This window comes from Perca flavescens, chromosome 10 (assembly GCF_004354835.1).
Source record: "Perca flavescens isolate YP-PL-M2 chromosome 10, PFLA_1.0, whole genome shotgun sequence".
Taxonomy (NCBI): Eukaryota; Metazoa; Chordata; class Actinopteri; order Perciformes; family Percidae; genus Perca; species Perca flavescens.
The window spans coordinates 33,901,655-33,917,908 of NC_041340.1; the positions used below are offsets into that span (position 1 = coordinate 33,901,655).

Below are 16,254 nucleotides of genomic sequence, written 5' to 3' on the forward strand. Positions count from 1 at the left end.
ACTGTGTAATTATAGTTATAAGCATTCATAACGCTTTATAATGCTTTAAAATAATATGCATACCACATTATAAAGCATTTCATAATGACTTATAAGTATCATCGTAGCTGTCCATCACCGTCTACCATTTTCTTTCCAGGATCATAGTGTATTATAATTCTCATACTTTTAATACATTATAATAACTGTATTTATAACTATACTTATACAGCACTATAAGCAGAATATAACACATAATAAATGTGCTTATTTTGCGTTCTAGAAACAGGCTTCATAGAAAGCGTTACCAAATGTCCACGTACAAGAAAACTGGTAATTGCCACAAATTCTCTTAACCCTCCTGTTGTCCTCGGGTCAAATTTGACCTATTTTCAAAAAGTTAATATTTCAGAAATTTGGCTTTCTTTCTACTAAATAGTCACACAAAAAAATAACGTGGTACAACGCTTTTCACAAGTAAAATAAATAATCACTTCACTACTTCCATTGAATCTGGGTGTTTTATTCAATGGTATAGCATATGAAGAAAGTAACTGCTAAGAGAACGTTGAAAAAAAGTGACAAAAATGTCGGGAAAAAAGTGACAAAAAGCTTCAAAAACGTGATACAAAAAAAAGAAACTGGGGTGAACACCGGGAAAAGAGACAAAAGTGTCCTTACGGTTTTCATTTTAAATTTGGATCTCGAAAAACTAAAATTTCCATGGTCGACAGGAAGACAACACAAGGGCTGAATCAGTCGTTCGTAACACTTCAGAATCAGTCAGTTCTTGCATGAGGCCCATATATACAGGAGCCACGTAAACACTATTAGAATGTAAAACTCCTCTACAACTGCAAAAACCTTTGTCTTTTTCTCAATCAGGCTCTGCTTGTGAATTTTCAGTTCATTAAATCACAAAGATGTGGATTTTTGTATTATCATACATTATACATGTCCCACACACCTTTACGTCACTCGAGTTCTTCCTAGTCCATGCGGACTCGTGAGGCGTCTTTGAAGTCCGGGTGCATTTTGTGGGGATGACATGAAAAATAATATTAAGGACGGAGCTTTAAAAGGGGAATTTGTACAGCGGATTCATCTGCCTTCTAATGGTTTTGTTTCCATAGTAACCGCTGTCTGTCTCTGCTGTATCTGAGGATGTTCCATTTGAAGAAAGACCACGCTGTCAAGTACTCGCGGTCGCTCATGGAGTACTTCAAGGTAACACACACGCAGATTAAACACACACACGCACACGCACATACCGCACACACACACCACACACATTTGGACATGGACTCTATTTCCTCTCTCTCCTTTCATTTCCTCACTCTGTGGTTGAAAAACAAGAAAAGCCAATTACAATCTCTCAAATACATTTCATATTCATTTTCATGGTGCCTGTGCATTAATTTTGCATGACGTTATTAAAATCCATTCTTTCTCTTTGATTTTAATGTATTAATTAGCTCCATCAATCATCACAGTGGATTGTTAGGGTTTAATGTGCTTGTTTTGATTAATTATGTTTAGTTTAATTAATTACTGAGGATGTCATTATCACAGTGCCGCATTTGCATTGATGGGATTGGATTCCTGGGAAGCGACTGACTGGGGGTTTAGCTGTGTGTGTATGTGTATGTGTATGTGTGTGTGCGTGCGTGTGTATGAGTGTGCGTGCGTGTGTGTGTGCGCGCGTGTGTGTGTTTATGTGCACAGGCTGTGTACATACAGTACATGTTGACAGACCACTGAAAGCAGTCGGAGCAGTTAGTTTTAAAAGAGAAACGGCACAAAAACAAGTTCTGTAATATTTGTATCCCCATAACACATTATTGTGGATTTTAAGTGTTTGTCACTGGCATTACATACAATTTAATGTTCAGAAATGACACATACTGTATGGGCAAGTGTATGGGTGTCTCAGTGGGGATTAGCTCATGTTATATTACCATTAACATTCTAGCCATTTAGCTAAAGCCCTCGTCTACAATGCTTTGTTATATAACTAATTAAATGAAAGGTTTACAGTATGTATGGAGAAGAATGCCAATGGATATTAATCATTTTATATTTCAACCTACTGTATTAGTAAAAAAAAGGTTCATAATTGTATTTTGAGGTTGTACCAGAATATGGTTTAATTTTCAAAAAACACTATATATTTTTGTTGTACTGCAGCTCCTCTTTTCACCCTGTGTGTTGAGCTCTCTGTTTAAGCTACAGAGTGAGGCATCTCACTTCTGTCCCATCTTTGTTGGGAGTCGCACATGCGCAGTAGCTACTGTAGCTACTGCGCAGTAGCTAGGTACTGGGCTACTAGCTAGAAGCTAATGCTGCTAGTGGTTAGCCACCTCGTTCTCAATGGCAAAACACTGCTACAACACACACAAGTTTACCCTAATCTACAAAAGAAATTGTATAGAACTACTTACATGTCCCTGTTCTGCAGGTATTCCACGCAAAGTTAGAAGTGCGCCCTCGTTTAGAAGAAGTCTCCCAGCTAGTCCTGCCTTGTACTGACTGAAGTTGGAGAAACAGCTAGCTGATGTGGTATTAGCTAAAGTGGTTAGCACACACCAAATGTTTCGGCCGATGACGTAGACGGCCCTGCTGATTTTGACCAGCTCACCCGGAGACTGAAGGCAGGATACATTCAGAAACCCATATCTCACTCAAATGGATGTTTTTCTAAGTTTGTATGCGTGTGAAAGCACCAGAGACACAAAATAACACCCCAAATCCCAGCGTGAAGTGATTTTTTTCATAATATGTTATTACTTAAAAATGTATTAGTTGCACTTTAATGCCTTGTTTTATCACTTAAGAAATAGCTGATTGCAAAACGCATTTTGGATAACTCTGACACCTTTTACAGCAATGTTGATTAATGTGTGCTAATGCTGTTAAACCAATAAATAAATAAATAGAGAAAGAGTTTGACATTTTGTGAAATATTCTTGCTAGCTTTATTGCTACGAGTTACAGAACAAGATTAAAAAAACACTTTCTTAGCTGTCTGCTAAACATAAAGTTACAGCTGGTGTGAAAACTGGAAGCAGCTAACCCTGGCTCTGAAGGTAAAACAACTTTTCATTTTGACACTTTGGATTTTGTACAGATAAAGACAAGATATTACGTTAAAGGTGCAGTAGGTAAACTTATAAAACTAACTTTTTTGCTGAAACTGACCCTATGTTCCAGCAGAACTACATGAAGCATGAAAAACATTATCCGGCTCCTTTGGTACCACCTACAGCCTGTAGTGCGATTTGCAAAAATCCACCGCTCCCTGTTCAGATGCACCAATCAGGGCCAGGGGCGGTCTCTAACTGCGTGTCAATCACTGCTCATGCACACACATTCATTCTCCCTTGTGGGGGGAGGGGCTTAGGAGACCGTTTTGGGCTTTAGCAGAAAGAGGGGAGGGGCTGAGAAGTTGTCGATGTTCAAATCTTTGGGCTAAGTCCTGGATCTTCGCAATCCTACCTACAGCACCTTTAACTACTGAGCTTTAGAGGTGCTGGTAGGTACATTTTGTTACCTTCAGACAGAGCCAGGCTAGCTGTTTCCCCGTTACCAGGCTTCGTGCTAAGCTAAGCTAACCGTCTATTGGCTGTGGCTTCCTATTTGGTACTGGACTGACAAAATCTGTAAAATATGACAAGTTCTCCTTCTTCATTCTCTAGTATTTTCCCTTGTATATACTACAACAGATACTGTAACCTATAAAAAAAAAAAAAAAACTGTTTTAATAAATGTGTCTTTCTGTGACCCAGAATTCAGGCAAGAGTTCCCACCAAGCACCCTCTCCCTGGAGGACCAATGGGAAGTGAGTACAAACACACACACACACACACACATACACACACAGTGTCACCCCCCTTCATTCACATAGATAATTGAGAATTTATAATTCACCGGAGCTCTGCTGCAAAATACCATGGTGCCCCTGACAGCCACTTACTCAAACAAACCCCTCAGGAAGCAAATAAAGGGATTGATTTGTTGTAGATGTAAGGAGGAGAAGACCAGAGGGGCTGCCGAGGGCTGGCTGAGAAGGAGTGATGGAGGGAGTGATGATGGATGGAGGGGGTAGAGGGGTGGAGGAGCTGTGGATGGGAAGCTAATGAGTTTGGACAGCTCTGACGCTGCACAACAGCAGGACTGAAGCTGTGTGTGTGTGTGTGTGTGTGTGTGTGTGTGTGTGTGTGTGTGTGTGTGTGTGTGTGTGTGTGTGAGTCAGGCACAAGTCGTTGGGTCAGCAAGGGTCAAGGCCACATCACAGACATTACATCACTGCCAGAGCCACACACAGACCCAGCTGTGCAGCAGTTTGTACTAACATGACTGATGTTACTATACAGTGAATATCCGAAATGCCACACACCCTCTCACAGTTTACACCTTTTATAGCTGTAAGGCCTGAAATTATCATTGCTTTGTTGTATTTGATATAGTTCCCTGCAAAGTCAACAAAAGACTTTAGTTTGACTAATTTAAACCATAATTAATGTGCAGCATTATAAACATTAACATAGTGTATCATGGCTAATTTAGTTGTGATACACTGGTTTAACTATAAACTGACAAGTGGTAGCCTTTGTCTCATGTATCTATCAGTGCGTTTACGTGCAGTTGTAAAACCTGATTATATTCAGGTTATATCCGGTTTCTCAAACGCCATGTAAACACATTACCCCAGCTTAAATCAGAATCTCACACCTGGTTAACAGACATAGATAACTCCTTTAGTAACCAGGATATTCTTGCATGTATACACCTCGACCGGGGAGAGCTCGAGTTACCCGTCTGCGCATGCTCCATGGTTTATAACTGCCCCTCCCCACTCCGCTGCAGTGGTTTTTGACCCAGAAATAGAAGAGAACAGTTGAAAGCAACGGCGCCAAAAACAACAGCAACAACACAAGCTTTTAACCTACTGAGGACTTTGCCATGGCAGGTACTATCAACAAGACCCCAAAAGAGGGGCAACCTCTAGCTCATAGAGTGTGCGCCCCATGTAGGCAAAGTCCTTGGCAGCGGCCCATGTTCAAATCTGACCCGCTGCCCTTTGCTGCATGTTGTTCCCCCTTTCTCTCCCCTTTCCTGTCTTCAAGCTATCCTGTTAGTTAAAGGCCATAAAAGCCCCCAAAAAAATCTTTAAAGCTACATTATGTAGGAATTACTCCCATCTAGCGTTGAGATCATATATCGCAATCAACTCTCTCTCGCCACGCAGTATTGCAACTACGGTAGCCTTCACGCTTCAAAAAGCGAAGGTGTACAAAAGGCAGTCTGTCAGCCGTCATTGTTGGCGTTCATACGTTCTCTTAATACATCCATGAGTTCATACGTTCTCTTAATACATCCATGAGTTCATACGTTCTCTTAATACATCCATGAGTTACGTTCTCTTAATACATCCATGAGTTCATACGTTCTCTTAATACATCTATGAGTTCATACGTTCTCTTAATACATCCATGAGTTCATACGTTCTCTTAATACATCCATGAGTTCATACGTTCTCTTAATACATCCATGAGTTCATACGTTCTCTTAATACATCTATGAGTTCATACGTTCTCTTAATACATCCATGAGTTCATACGTTCTCTTAATACATCCATGAGTTCATACGTTCTCTTAATACATCCATGAGTTCATACGTTCTCTTAATACATCCATGAGTTCATATGTTCTCTTAATACATCCATGAGTTCATACGTTCTCTTAATACATCCATGAGTTCATACGTTCTCTTAATACATCCATGAGTTACGTTCTCTTAATACATCTATGAGTTCATGTCGGAGATTGGCGCGGACACCACCAGCGGGCACAGGCGCCACCCAACGGAAAGAAGAGAGAAAGAAAAGGAGACTGCCGCGCTACAGAGGATAATTAACTAGTTTGGATTTGGTGTGTGCCTCCAAAGCAGCGCCAATGTTCACTCTTTTTCCAGTCTCTTCCTCTTTTCAATACTCTTTTCAACACTCTTTTGGATTTTGAATACGTGTGGTCCTCCATGTTTCCTTCTTCAAACTTGCCGGGCCAGGAAGCTGTGATACCCATTCGAAAACGCGACAGGTGGAGCAGTATGTCCTGTATGTCCCTTACCGGCTAACGTATTTCAAGATGGCGCATCATTATGGAGCGTCTACCCCAGTCCATGCAAGCGCAGATGTAAAATTTCAAGATAATAGTAATACTTGAAATTGATGGTGGTGGTACACAATGGGGCTTTAAAAAATAAAATAGAAGACCCCAAAAGTCATCCATGTTCTCCCCGCTTTCCAAGTTGTTGTGATTTGGACAGAGGTCAACCGGAATAAAAAGCCTTATTCCGAAAGGTTGGCATAGATTACCGGAGGGAGAGTTACTCTAGTCATTCTTCCCCGCTTATGTATGCGGGTTAAACTGGCATAACTCGGTTATTCACTTAAAGGCACACTATGCAAGATTTGTACCTTAATATTGTAGTAGGGCAAATCATCCCAATAGCAAAGCAGGGGGTGGGGGGCGCCACTGGCAAAACCAACCATGCAGGTTTGAGAGGTGGCGCCTTGCCAAATCTCGCGAGAATCACGACTTGCCTTACGGCACGACGTCACATACATCAACAACATATAAGAAGCAGCCTCTATGGAAGACAGTAGCACGCATTTCAGACGTGAATCAAGAGTCCCACTCGGTCAGGCTTTCACTCGTTGGCGAGAGCTGAAAAGCAGCAAAGGTAACGTTAAATACAAATACTCCACAGTGACTCTAGGGGTCACTGTTTGACAAAACTGGAAACTGCATAGTATGTCTTTAACCGAGGCAAGACCATACCGCGGTTACTGCTGTGCATTAAACACACTGTGTGGTTGTTTTAGTGCTAGCATGCCAAAAAGTTAAAGTTGCACTAATCAATGAATTTATGTTAAAAGTAACATAAACTCACCCTGCAGATAATTATCTCCAACTCTGCAGTTCCCCTCAGCTTTATGGATCGTTTTAGAGCCCTTAAGCTGATTGTTTTGGTTTGGTGGGCACATTTCCTCTCTTGGTTCAGTCTCACCGCTCCAATCAAATTTGTAGCAGCAGGCAGCTGTTGATGGTAGAAAAGCTCTAAAAACCCACTGTACTGTACAGTACCGGCCCAGCCCTAGTCTTGCATTGCCAGACCAATCTCCAAAGCGCTGTGTCAGCGCTGCAGAATGGGCTGGCTACACCACCTATTCTGGGATTTAAAAAAAAAACCCGCTCTGGCTTGTTCGTATTTCTTTAAACCAATCACAGCCGTTCTGGGCGGCATTAAGCCCCGATAGTGGAGATCCCAGCAATGTACATCTGTTGAGCCAGACTAGCCAAAAACCAACAGCAGACAAAGGAAGCGACTGGTGAACACACAAAAAAAGGAGACTTAATATTAAACTTGATATTCTGATCTGATGGCTATAACCGTGACTCCAAAAGAAGGCTAATGTTGGTCCGTGTCTGCTGGATGTGTAATTAAGCAAGTGATTACGAACACATTCATCAGAACAACTTTATAAGGTGATAATATGTCCGCTTGTTCCACTGCCCCCAAGTGGTCAAAATAAAATCAATAAATGCAGCTTTAATACCACATTTTCTATTAAACTTGCTGCTTCATTTTACAAGTATGGTGCTTCTTATCCCTAGGGCATCTTTTACTTTCCACCTTGTTCTTTTCTGAAGAGGACAAATGTTCCGTCAGCCTCTTCTCTCTTACCCGTTCCCACTTAAAAATAATGCTTTTCTTGTTTTGTGCTGTTGACAGCACTTTTTAGCAATCGTATCTTTAAAAATAGAAAACTAATAAAGGCAGTATTCAGCAGACACATCCTTAATGCCAGTAAGTCTGTTTGGAAAATATGTTACAACTAAACTCTTGGCTGACAGACTCCAGTGCACACTTTCCTCTTTGTATGTTATCATGTAACTCCAAAGCCCTTGCAGCATACAGAAACTCCCTGTTTAATTCTCTTGGTGTTACTGGGACTCACTGGCTCTCTGTATTTTGCAGGGTCAATGGGACTCCATCCCCCCTCTCACTCTGCCCCTCCCCAGCCAGCAGCGGCGGCGGTGGAGGAGGAGGATCTGGAGGCGCCCTGGGCTCGTCAGGAAGTGTGGCTATTCCCCAACGGATTCACCACATGGCCGCCAGTCACGTTAACATCACCAACAACATCCTGCGGAGCTATGAACACTGGGAGACGGCTGACAGACTGGCCACTGACAGCAAAGGTAGGACAACAGTTGACAAATGACTTAACATGTAGCCTACTGTACTAAACTAAACTGTGGTTTCTTCTTCTGCAATTGTTAAACTTTTTTTTAACACCCACCTGACAGCAGGTGTAAAAGCTTTTATAAACTGGCTATTTGCCCAGTAACGATCAGTAGCCAGATTTAAGTCTAAAGAAATGTTGATTCATATCACCAAGTACGTAAATGAAAGTACTAGTGACAGTTTACATGCTAAAAACCAGGTTGAAAACAGAACTGTTACTATTAAACACTGTAAAAAAAAATATAATAATTCTAATGGCAAGGGGAGTAGAGGAATTATGAGTTTTTCTCCACATGTTTAAAAGTGGATATGACACATGCCTTTGGTGTGGGAGACCTGGGTTCGAATCCCACTGCGATACATTAACCAATGTGTCCCTGAGCAAGACACTTAACCCCTAGTTGCTCCAGAGGCGTGCGACTTCTGACATATAGCAACTGTAAGTCGCTTTGGATAAAAGCGTCATCTAAATGACATGTAAGTAATGTAGTCAGACATGAAATAGTCCCTGCTTATCTGGCTCCACTAGTCTTGCAAATAGTAGTTATATCAGAAACCTTTCCATGCTATAGGCTACTCTGACCTAATGCACCTTTAAAGCGTCACTGAATTCTTCCTTCACCTAAGTAAAGGGCACATATTTCACCTGGCCTTCTTAGTTGTCCAACCACCATCACTGTATATCATCAGCAAACACCGTGCTAGCTAACAACAAACAGCTGACGTGTGAAACTAACTAGCATGTTGCTATCACTGGCAGCAACCCACCAAGCAACAGCCAAACAATTACCCTCAGCTACCTCCTGAAGCTAACTAGCATGTTAAGCTAACTATCATGCCGCCCTGGGCCACCACTTATACTTTTATTAGTTAGATTATTAGTCATACCAAAGTCATTTATGGAAAGTATTGTAAACCAAGTTCTAATAGTTTCAAGGTTCGGATGAATGATTGACCTGACTTTGTCTCTTGTCTCTAACACCAAAACTGTGGTATTGTTTTTCATTTCAGGCCAAGCAGCAGCAGATATAACCCTCAGTAACTGTGGCTCTCCCTCCCCCCCCCCCCTCCATGCAGAGTTCTTCCAGGAGCTGGACTCGGCGATGGAGCCGTTGAGTCAGCAGAGCAGCATGACAGAGCTGGTCCGACACATCAGGCAGGGACTGCACTGGCTCCGCTTAGAGGCTCACCTGCTGTAAGGACTGGACCAGAGCCAAAATATTAAAAAAAATAAAAAAAGAAATAAAAAGAAATGGGCCTGGGAGCTAGAACTGGCATAACAAGTGAGATAAGACTCCTGACAATGCTTCAGATCCCACTGGGATCCTTCAAATGACCCGACACCACCCATAATCATGTAACGGCATAGATTGGGTGGATTAATTGGGCTGAAATTCACCTGCAATTAGGACTGAACAGTAATTAAGTTTGGGAATTTTAACTGTGAATCACAGAATACAAATGAGCACATTAAAAAGTTGGCTGATGCTGCTTTTTGGAGCAACTGAATATAAGCGCTTAAATTCCTAAAGCGACAATAGAGGTTACAAGCCTCCCTGTGTCCCTGAATAGAAATAAGAAGCAGAGAGGAAAGGTAAAAAAAGAAAGAAAAGAAAAAAAAGACAGGTATATTTTCAAAAATATATGCTAGAGGCTGATCTGATTAAGGAGCCCGAAAGTAAGGAAGGAGCTCAATAGAGGCTCATCTGCTCCAGCAGTGTCCTAGAAACTTGTCTGTGATTGGGACTAGAATTAAAGCCTCCGGCTGATATTGATCCAAGTGGAGTACAGGTCCAATCAATTAGATAAGGGCCACGCCGGTAAAGGAAGGAGGCTCAGCTACCACTGGAGCTGAATCAATGGAGGCTGACGTTTCAGTCAGAAGCTAAAAGCTGCTGAACCTGAGCCTCTGTTTTGTATTCTATTAGTAATTTAACAACACATAGTAATCAGCCACATGGATACAAAATGGCTTCTGAAGAGTGACTTCTGAAAAGTCAGACAATGTGGTTAACAAGTCGGTTAAATTTTTCATTTTTAAAATTATAATCCTTAAGATTTCATCATATGAAACTCAATTTTTCATTTTGGTTATGGCTGCCATTCATATGGCTATGGTTATGGCCATTGAATGTATTTACACTCGTTAGTAACCGTTCATAAAGTAGTTTGCGTCGTCAGTGGCGGAGTCCGCCATTCCTGCACTTGATTTGAATGGCGTACACATGTGGTAGGGATTCACAGGAAATGCACAGGATAAAATTTAGAAGACCAAAGATGGTGCATGCATAATATATGCAATGACATAAAAAATCAGAGCAGCTGGTCGTGGGCATTTTAAAGAGGAAACATATTTGCGTCTGTGAAAGTAATGGCGATAAAGAAGACATCACATTTGCGATGTAAACAGATACACAAGTTGCTCTTATTCTTCTGTTGTATTTCAGACAGAGTAGCTGCTCAAAGCGCTTTTCCTGCCCCAGATTAATTTCGAAATTCTATGATTAGCAATATTAAGACATTCTTAGTGTTACTGCCAGTAACCACAGGTGTCGCTAAATCAATCGGAAGTGAAGTCTTAATGGTTATAACTTTGAATCTGGATTTGCTTCTTCAGTCTTGATTATGTTCTGGTTAACCACAAGAAATCTGATTATTCAAGTTTATACCTCTAAAATTAGGCCAGTCACTGTTTGAAGGTTTTCTATACTATGCCAATATGTTTTCTGAGTTTAATGTCAATACCAAAATAATAAAGAAATATAAATACATGAGCAGTTATACAGGGATTTTGCCTAAATAAAATTTAATCTGCAAAATGCTGATTTAAATTTTGAACTATCGCATCAAAGAATAAGTAAACAAGATGATAAATTTGACATTTGATGCCAGCTTTTTAAACCGTTTTTGATGCTCGTTGCTATGGACACATTTTGGTCCAAAAAAGATGTTGGGGATTGATACCCAGCCCTACCTCATGGCCTCTGGGGCAGGGCCGTGACACAAAAGCAACATTTTTCTTCAAATACATCTAGTATTTAGTATCCGTTGTAGTATCAAGATAGCCTCATTTTGTCCAGCTGCCATCAAGCAACTCACATGTGATCTGGATCAGTGGGTTTTTTTTTAGTAGAAGTTCTAAAATCTCAGATGTACAGCCCTCAGGACAATCAAATCAAGATAACCCGAACATTCAGCTAGCTAGACGGAGGATTGAAGTCCGGGGAGTTAACAGCTCAGCAGAACAAGCACTCATTTCACTGGTCCTACAAATGAGGGCTTTCTTCCATCAAAAAAAAGCATTTGTCTGGTTTTTTCTCTTACTGGTTATGGGCTTTTGTGAAATTCCACTCAGTTCTATTTCCCATGATAACCCACCCATGAAGGTGTCAAACACTTACTGGGGGGAAGCAAGATTCGTTGTGATTTGGCTCTTAATTAAGCCCCCACTCACACAGTGATACAGTGTACAGTGAACAGGGTGAAAAACGCACATCGGCTTCTCTGCCCTGATGTCAAAAACAAATCTGTGCAACAACAGCGACTTAGCACAGCGCCTAATGAGATCCGATCGTTAGTCGTTTCCCAACATTTGTCGTGTTGTGTTGTTGGTGTGTATAAGTGTACAGCCGATAGTCAAGTCTATTTAAATCATTACCTGGCTTGACAAAACTGATGTTTTGTGTACCATAATGTACAGACTGTGACCCCTGAAAACAGTGTTTGGTTTTTGTCTGGTGTGTAGTGTCTTGTGAATGATTCAATGTGAATGAATGTGGAAGTGAATATATATGTGTGTGTGTGTGTGTGTGTGTGTGTGTGTGTGTGTGTGTGTGTGTGTGTGTGTGTGTGTGTGTGTGTGTGTGTGTGTGTGTGTGTGTGTGTGTGTGTGTGTGTGTGTGTGTGTGTGTGTGTGAGAGATTGAGAGAGAGAAAGAGTGTGTGTACAAGTGTGTGTCCATGCACAGGCTATGGCTGCATTAACACAGCACCAAACAATCGGATTTGTAACTCTTTGTGGCCCATAAGAACAAAAGGAGACCCTATTGTTTCCCTGTGGTTTCTCCTGTTTTCACATGTGCTATAAAGACTTTTGTTCATGGTATGTGTAAATCCAGCACGTCAAGCATGAGTTTTTAAGTTTTGGATCATTTGACCATCGTTGAATGTGTATGGAAGACAAAGCGGATGTGAAAAGTCATTTTCACTTTGACAAAAAAAAGAAAAGAAACTCAAGTGCCTCTATTTGTGTCCGGTGGGAATTGCTCTATTTATTTAAGAACAAAGAATTAATCTAAATGATTTTCCATACCATATTGGTATAAATATAAGATTGTTTTTCGTAAAATCAAATGTTTCCACAAGCTTTTTACTGGCGTTTATGACGACACCAGGGTTTGGCTTTAAGAAAAATGTGTGATTTAACGTGTCAAATTTGCATTCGTTGCTGGGTTGTTGTTTTTTCTTGATGATTTGAGCAAGTATGGGTTTGTCTGAAATGCCTGAAAAATGTAAACCATCGCATGCAATAAATGATAGCTTCAGACCAAGAACTACTTGTGTCCATTTTGAAAAAAAAAAAAAACAGTCAATGTATTTCTTGTCGCCTAGTCACTTACAGTGTGAATGTTCTACATCACGGGAAAGTACAGAGATGATTTAAATGCACAAAGTTAACAGCGTGATGGAGGTTATAACATTCAAGAACACAAGTCACTTTTGACATTTTAGGAAATGCGCTTCTTGCAGAGTTAGATCAGAAGATTGATAGAAGCATGAAGTTAGAGCCAGCAGCTTCTTAGCTTAGCATAACGACTAGAAACGGGGTAATGGCTGGCTTGTGATAGTACTCTGATCCAATGAAAATCACGATTGTCACATTGACAGCACTATATTTCAGGGGGGGGGGGGCGTGCCCCCCTTCTAGTACCGCCCCTGGTTCATGCCTGCAGGTGGATCTCGTAGTGAATACTATGGTAACATCTATGAGAGGGACAGACTGAGAGTGAAACTCAGTTTGCGTTTGCTGACAAGGAATCATCCCTTCACAAGAGTCACAGAAGTCATGCTGCATTCTATTTACCTCGCAACTCGTTTTTTTACGAGGTCAAAGTCGGAAACACGTGGACATGTTTTTACGCTGTTCGCATGCACAAAAAAACGGCGTAATGCGTTATCAACATGTTGTTAACAATAGCTAACCGGGCTAGAGCTAATGAAAACAATGAAAATCCGACTTTTAAATAGAACGCATTCAACATGACATCATTCCCAGTTGCGGCTTCCGACTTCCGAGGTAAATAGAACAGTGTTTTTCAAGATGAAATGTTTTTAGCCATATCACTAGGCTCTAGTTTGTTTAGTACGTACAAAAGTCAAAACGTAAAAGAGTTAGGGTCAGGTGTAGTGACCTTCACTTTTTTGCTGTTTTGTACTGGGAAAAAAAACATGTATAACGTTTATAATTAGTGGGCAGGTTTTGTTACCGTTGGACAAAGCCAAGCTAGCCATTTCCCCTCATATCCTGTCTTTGTGCTAAGCTAACTGGCTGCTGACTCAAGAAAGTAAATGAGCGCATCTCCCAAAATGTGAAGCTATTCCTATAAAAATGGACTCATGGTTCTTCATCTGAAAGCCTGAAAATGTTTACTTGTGAACATTTTTGGATACCAGTCCAAACTACTCCACTGCCCGTTGTTTAACAAAAATGTCTTTTAAACGTTGTAATCAAATGAGGTCATGAAGCCAAATTAGCAGTGTCCCAATGATCCAAAAGGACTTCTACAACAGCCAACAAACGATCCCCACAAACTGTTTCCGTTAGACCTCCGTCGTTTCGAGTCAATAGTTGATCCACAGTGTTGCTCAGTCCAATTCAATGGTGTTCGATGTCGTTTTGTTTTATGGTGAAAAAGTGATGTTACTATATGGTTATTGTTCATTTCACACAATGTTCCTTATTTTGATTATATGCAGCGGTACAATATACTTATACAATGATATGCTGTAAAATGCCAAAAACATTTCATTGGTGACATCATGGGAAACATCGGTTTCATCCCACTATGCTCCGTGTCACATGACGGCTATGGTAAATGTTGAAAACATGCAACAGTTCTGTTGACTATATGCAATGTCAGTATGTCGGTATATTCTGAGACATTTCGGGGACAGACTGCCTCAGCATGGCCTGTTATTCTGCTGACATCTTATTAAATATCTCATTAGCTCCCGTTCCATTATCACAGTTGTCGACTTGTTTATCAAAAGCAGCAGCGACAGAACTAACGACGCTGTTGGTATGATTGCAATAGAGAGCTAAACACTGATTTATTTTTTGACAACAGATGGTTACAATGCGATAATACACAGATAATCTTTCCAGTAGTGATGAACGTCTGCGATATTTGTTTGAAATTCAAAAAAAATCACAAATACACTTTGATTGCTTAGGAAATTGCCAAAACTGCCTCATACAGTAAATGAACTAGCAGTATTTATAAAGATAGTACTATTTTTTTTCTTCTCAAAGTCCTGTAATCTACCAGAGCTGCTTTTTCTTTTTTCCTTTTTTTTTCATTTGATTGTCCTCCGTTCTGCCGTCCAAGCCATGAAAGTATATGACAGAGATTAGTCCCTATTTATCCAAAAAAGAATCATTTGTTGGGGTCACTGGAGGGAGAGACACATACACTGTCACTACCACACAGGTCAGTTCTAGAAAGTAACTGCTGACATGTGACTTCATATTTTCAAATTTATGCTTAATTAAAAAGTAGTAACCATCATCAGTCCCTTTCAAGTTACTCTTGAGTAAAATGTCAACTAATTCATATCTTAAGCTGTAATAGAATACACCACTTTGGCAAATAAGTTCTGCATCCAATGCACTGTATATCTGTGTTTATTTATTGCGCAGTACAATACACTTACAGGAATAATTCAGTAAATACGCTTATGCGCTTTCTTTCTGAGAGATAGACAAGAAAATCAATACTTGTGTGTCTGTGTGTTATGTATGGACCAAGAACCAGGAGGCGATTAGCCTAGCTTAGCATAAAGACGGGAAACAGCTAGCTTGCCTCTGTAAAGTTCAAAAATCTGTGTAGCACCTCTAAAACTCACTAATCAACGGCTTGTATCCTGATTGTTTATTCCATACACAAAACTAAACTACTAAGAACTAGAGCTTTATGCTAAGCTAAGCTAACCTTGCTCCAGCTTCACATTTAGCGTGCAAACATGATAACGCTATCAAACTTCTCTTATTCTCAGAAAAAAAAGCGAATAAGCATAATTTCTTTAATAAGGACTTTGTATTATAGTTGATATAAAGCTATCGTATTAGAGTAATGTAGTAGTAAACATAAAATAAAGAAGACAAACCTACAAATCATCTAAAAAAAAAAGGTATCAGTAAGTTAGTCCAGGAGCTTATTTTTCAACAATTTTACAGTAAAAATAACTTGAAGCAGTATCATTTTAACCAGTCAACCGGTATTAATCGTTTCGACACCAAGCTAACCTCCGCTAAGGTTGCTTTGATGGATTTCACTGCCTCATGTGCAGTTATTTTCATTACTGTATCCCTCCTGGGACACAGCACTTTTAAATCATGGAGGGATTCAAAATGGCCCTGCTGAAAACGACCCATAAAGACAGGAAGTTAAAAAAAAACAGTGTTGACCCTGAGCACTTTGGTGTTTTCAATCATTCTGTTCACTGCAGTGAAAAACTGTCAGCTGGGCTCAGGGGTGATGTAGAATAGGACCAGGTCTGTCAACTCCACTCAAATTTTTATCCAGACTAATCTTTACGTGTGCAAAATGTAGCCTTTTTTTTTTTTTTTTTTTAAACTAAGCACTTCATCACCATCGATGCTTGTGATTTTCTCAAAACAAAGACAGCTTTAATCATAAACCTCTAGTTGTAAATCGGAGAAGACAAGTGTTCTTGGTGATTATC

General features: G+C 40.3%; 1 protein-coding gene across 1 annotated transcript in view; it reads left to right on the plus strand.

Annotated features, from left to right (window-relative positions):
• The window catches only part of aff2 (AF4/FMR2 family, member 2), a 153,665-nt gene extending 143,698 nt beyond the window's left edge, over positions 1 to 9,967 (plus strand). The window contains exons 21-24 of the mRNA XM_028588832.1: positions 1,113 to 1,206; positions 3,765 to 3,817; positions 8,024 to 8,244; positions 9,368 to 9,967. Coding sequence (XP_028444633.1) covers positions 1,113 to 1,206; positions 3,765 to 3,817; positions 8,024 to 8,244; positions 9,368 to 9,489 — 490 coding nt within the window. The 3' untranslated portion in view covers positions 9,490 to 9,967. The remainder of the gene's footprint in view (positions 1 to 1,112; positions 1,207 to 3,764; positions 3,818 to 8,023; positions 8,245 to 9,367) is intronic.
• Positions 9,968 to 16,254: the final 6,287 nt, after the last annotated feature.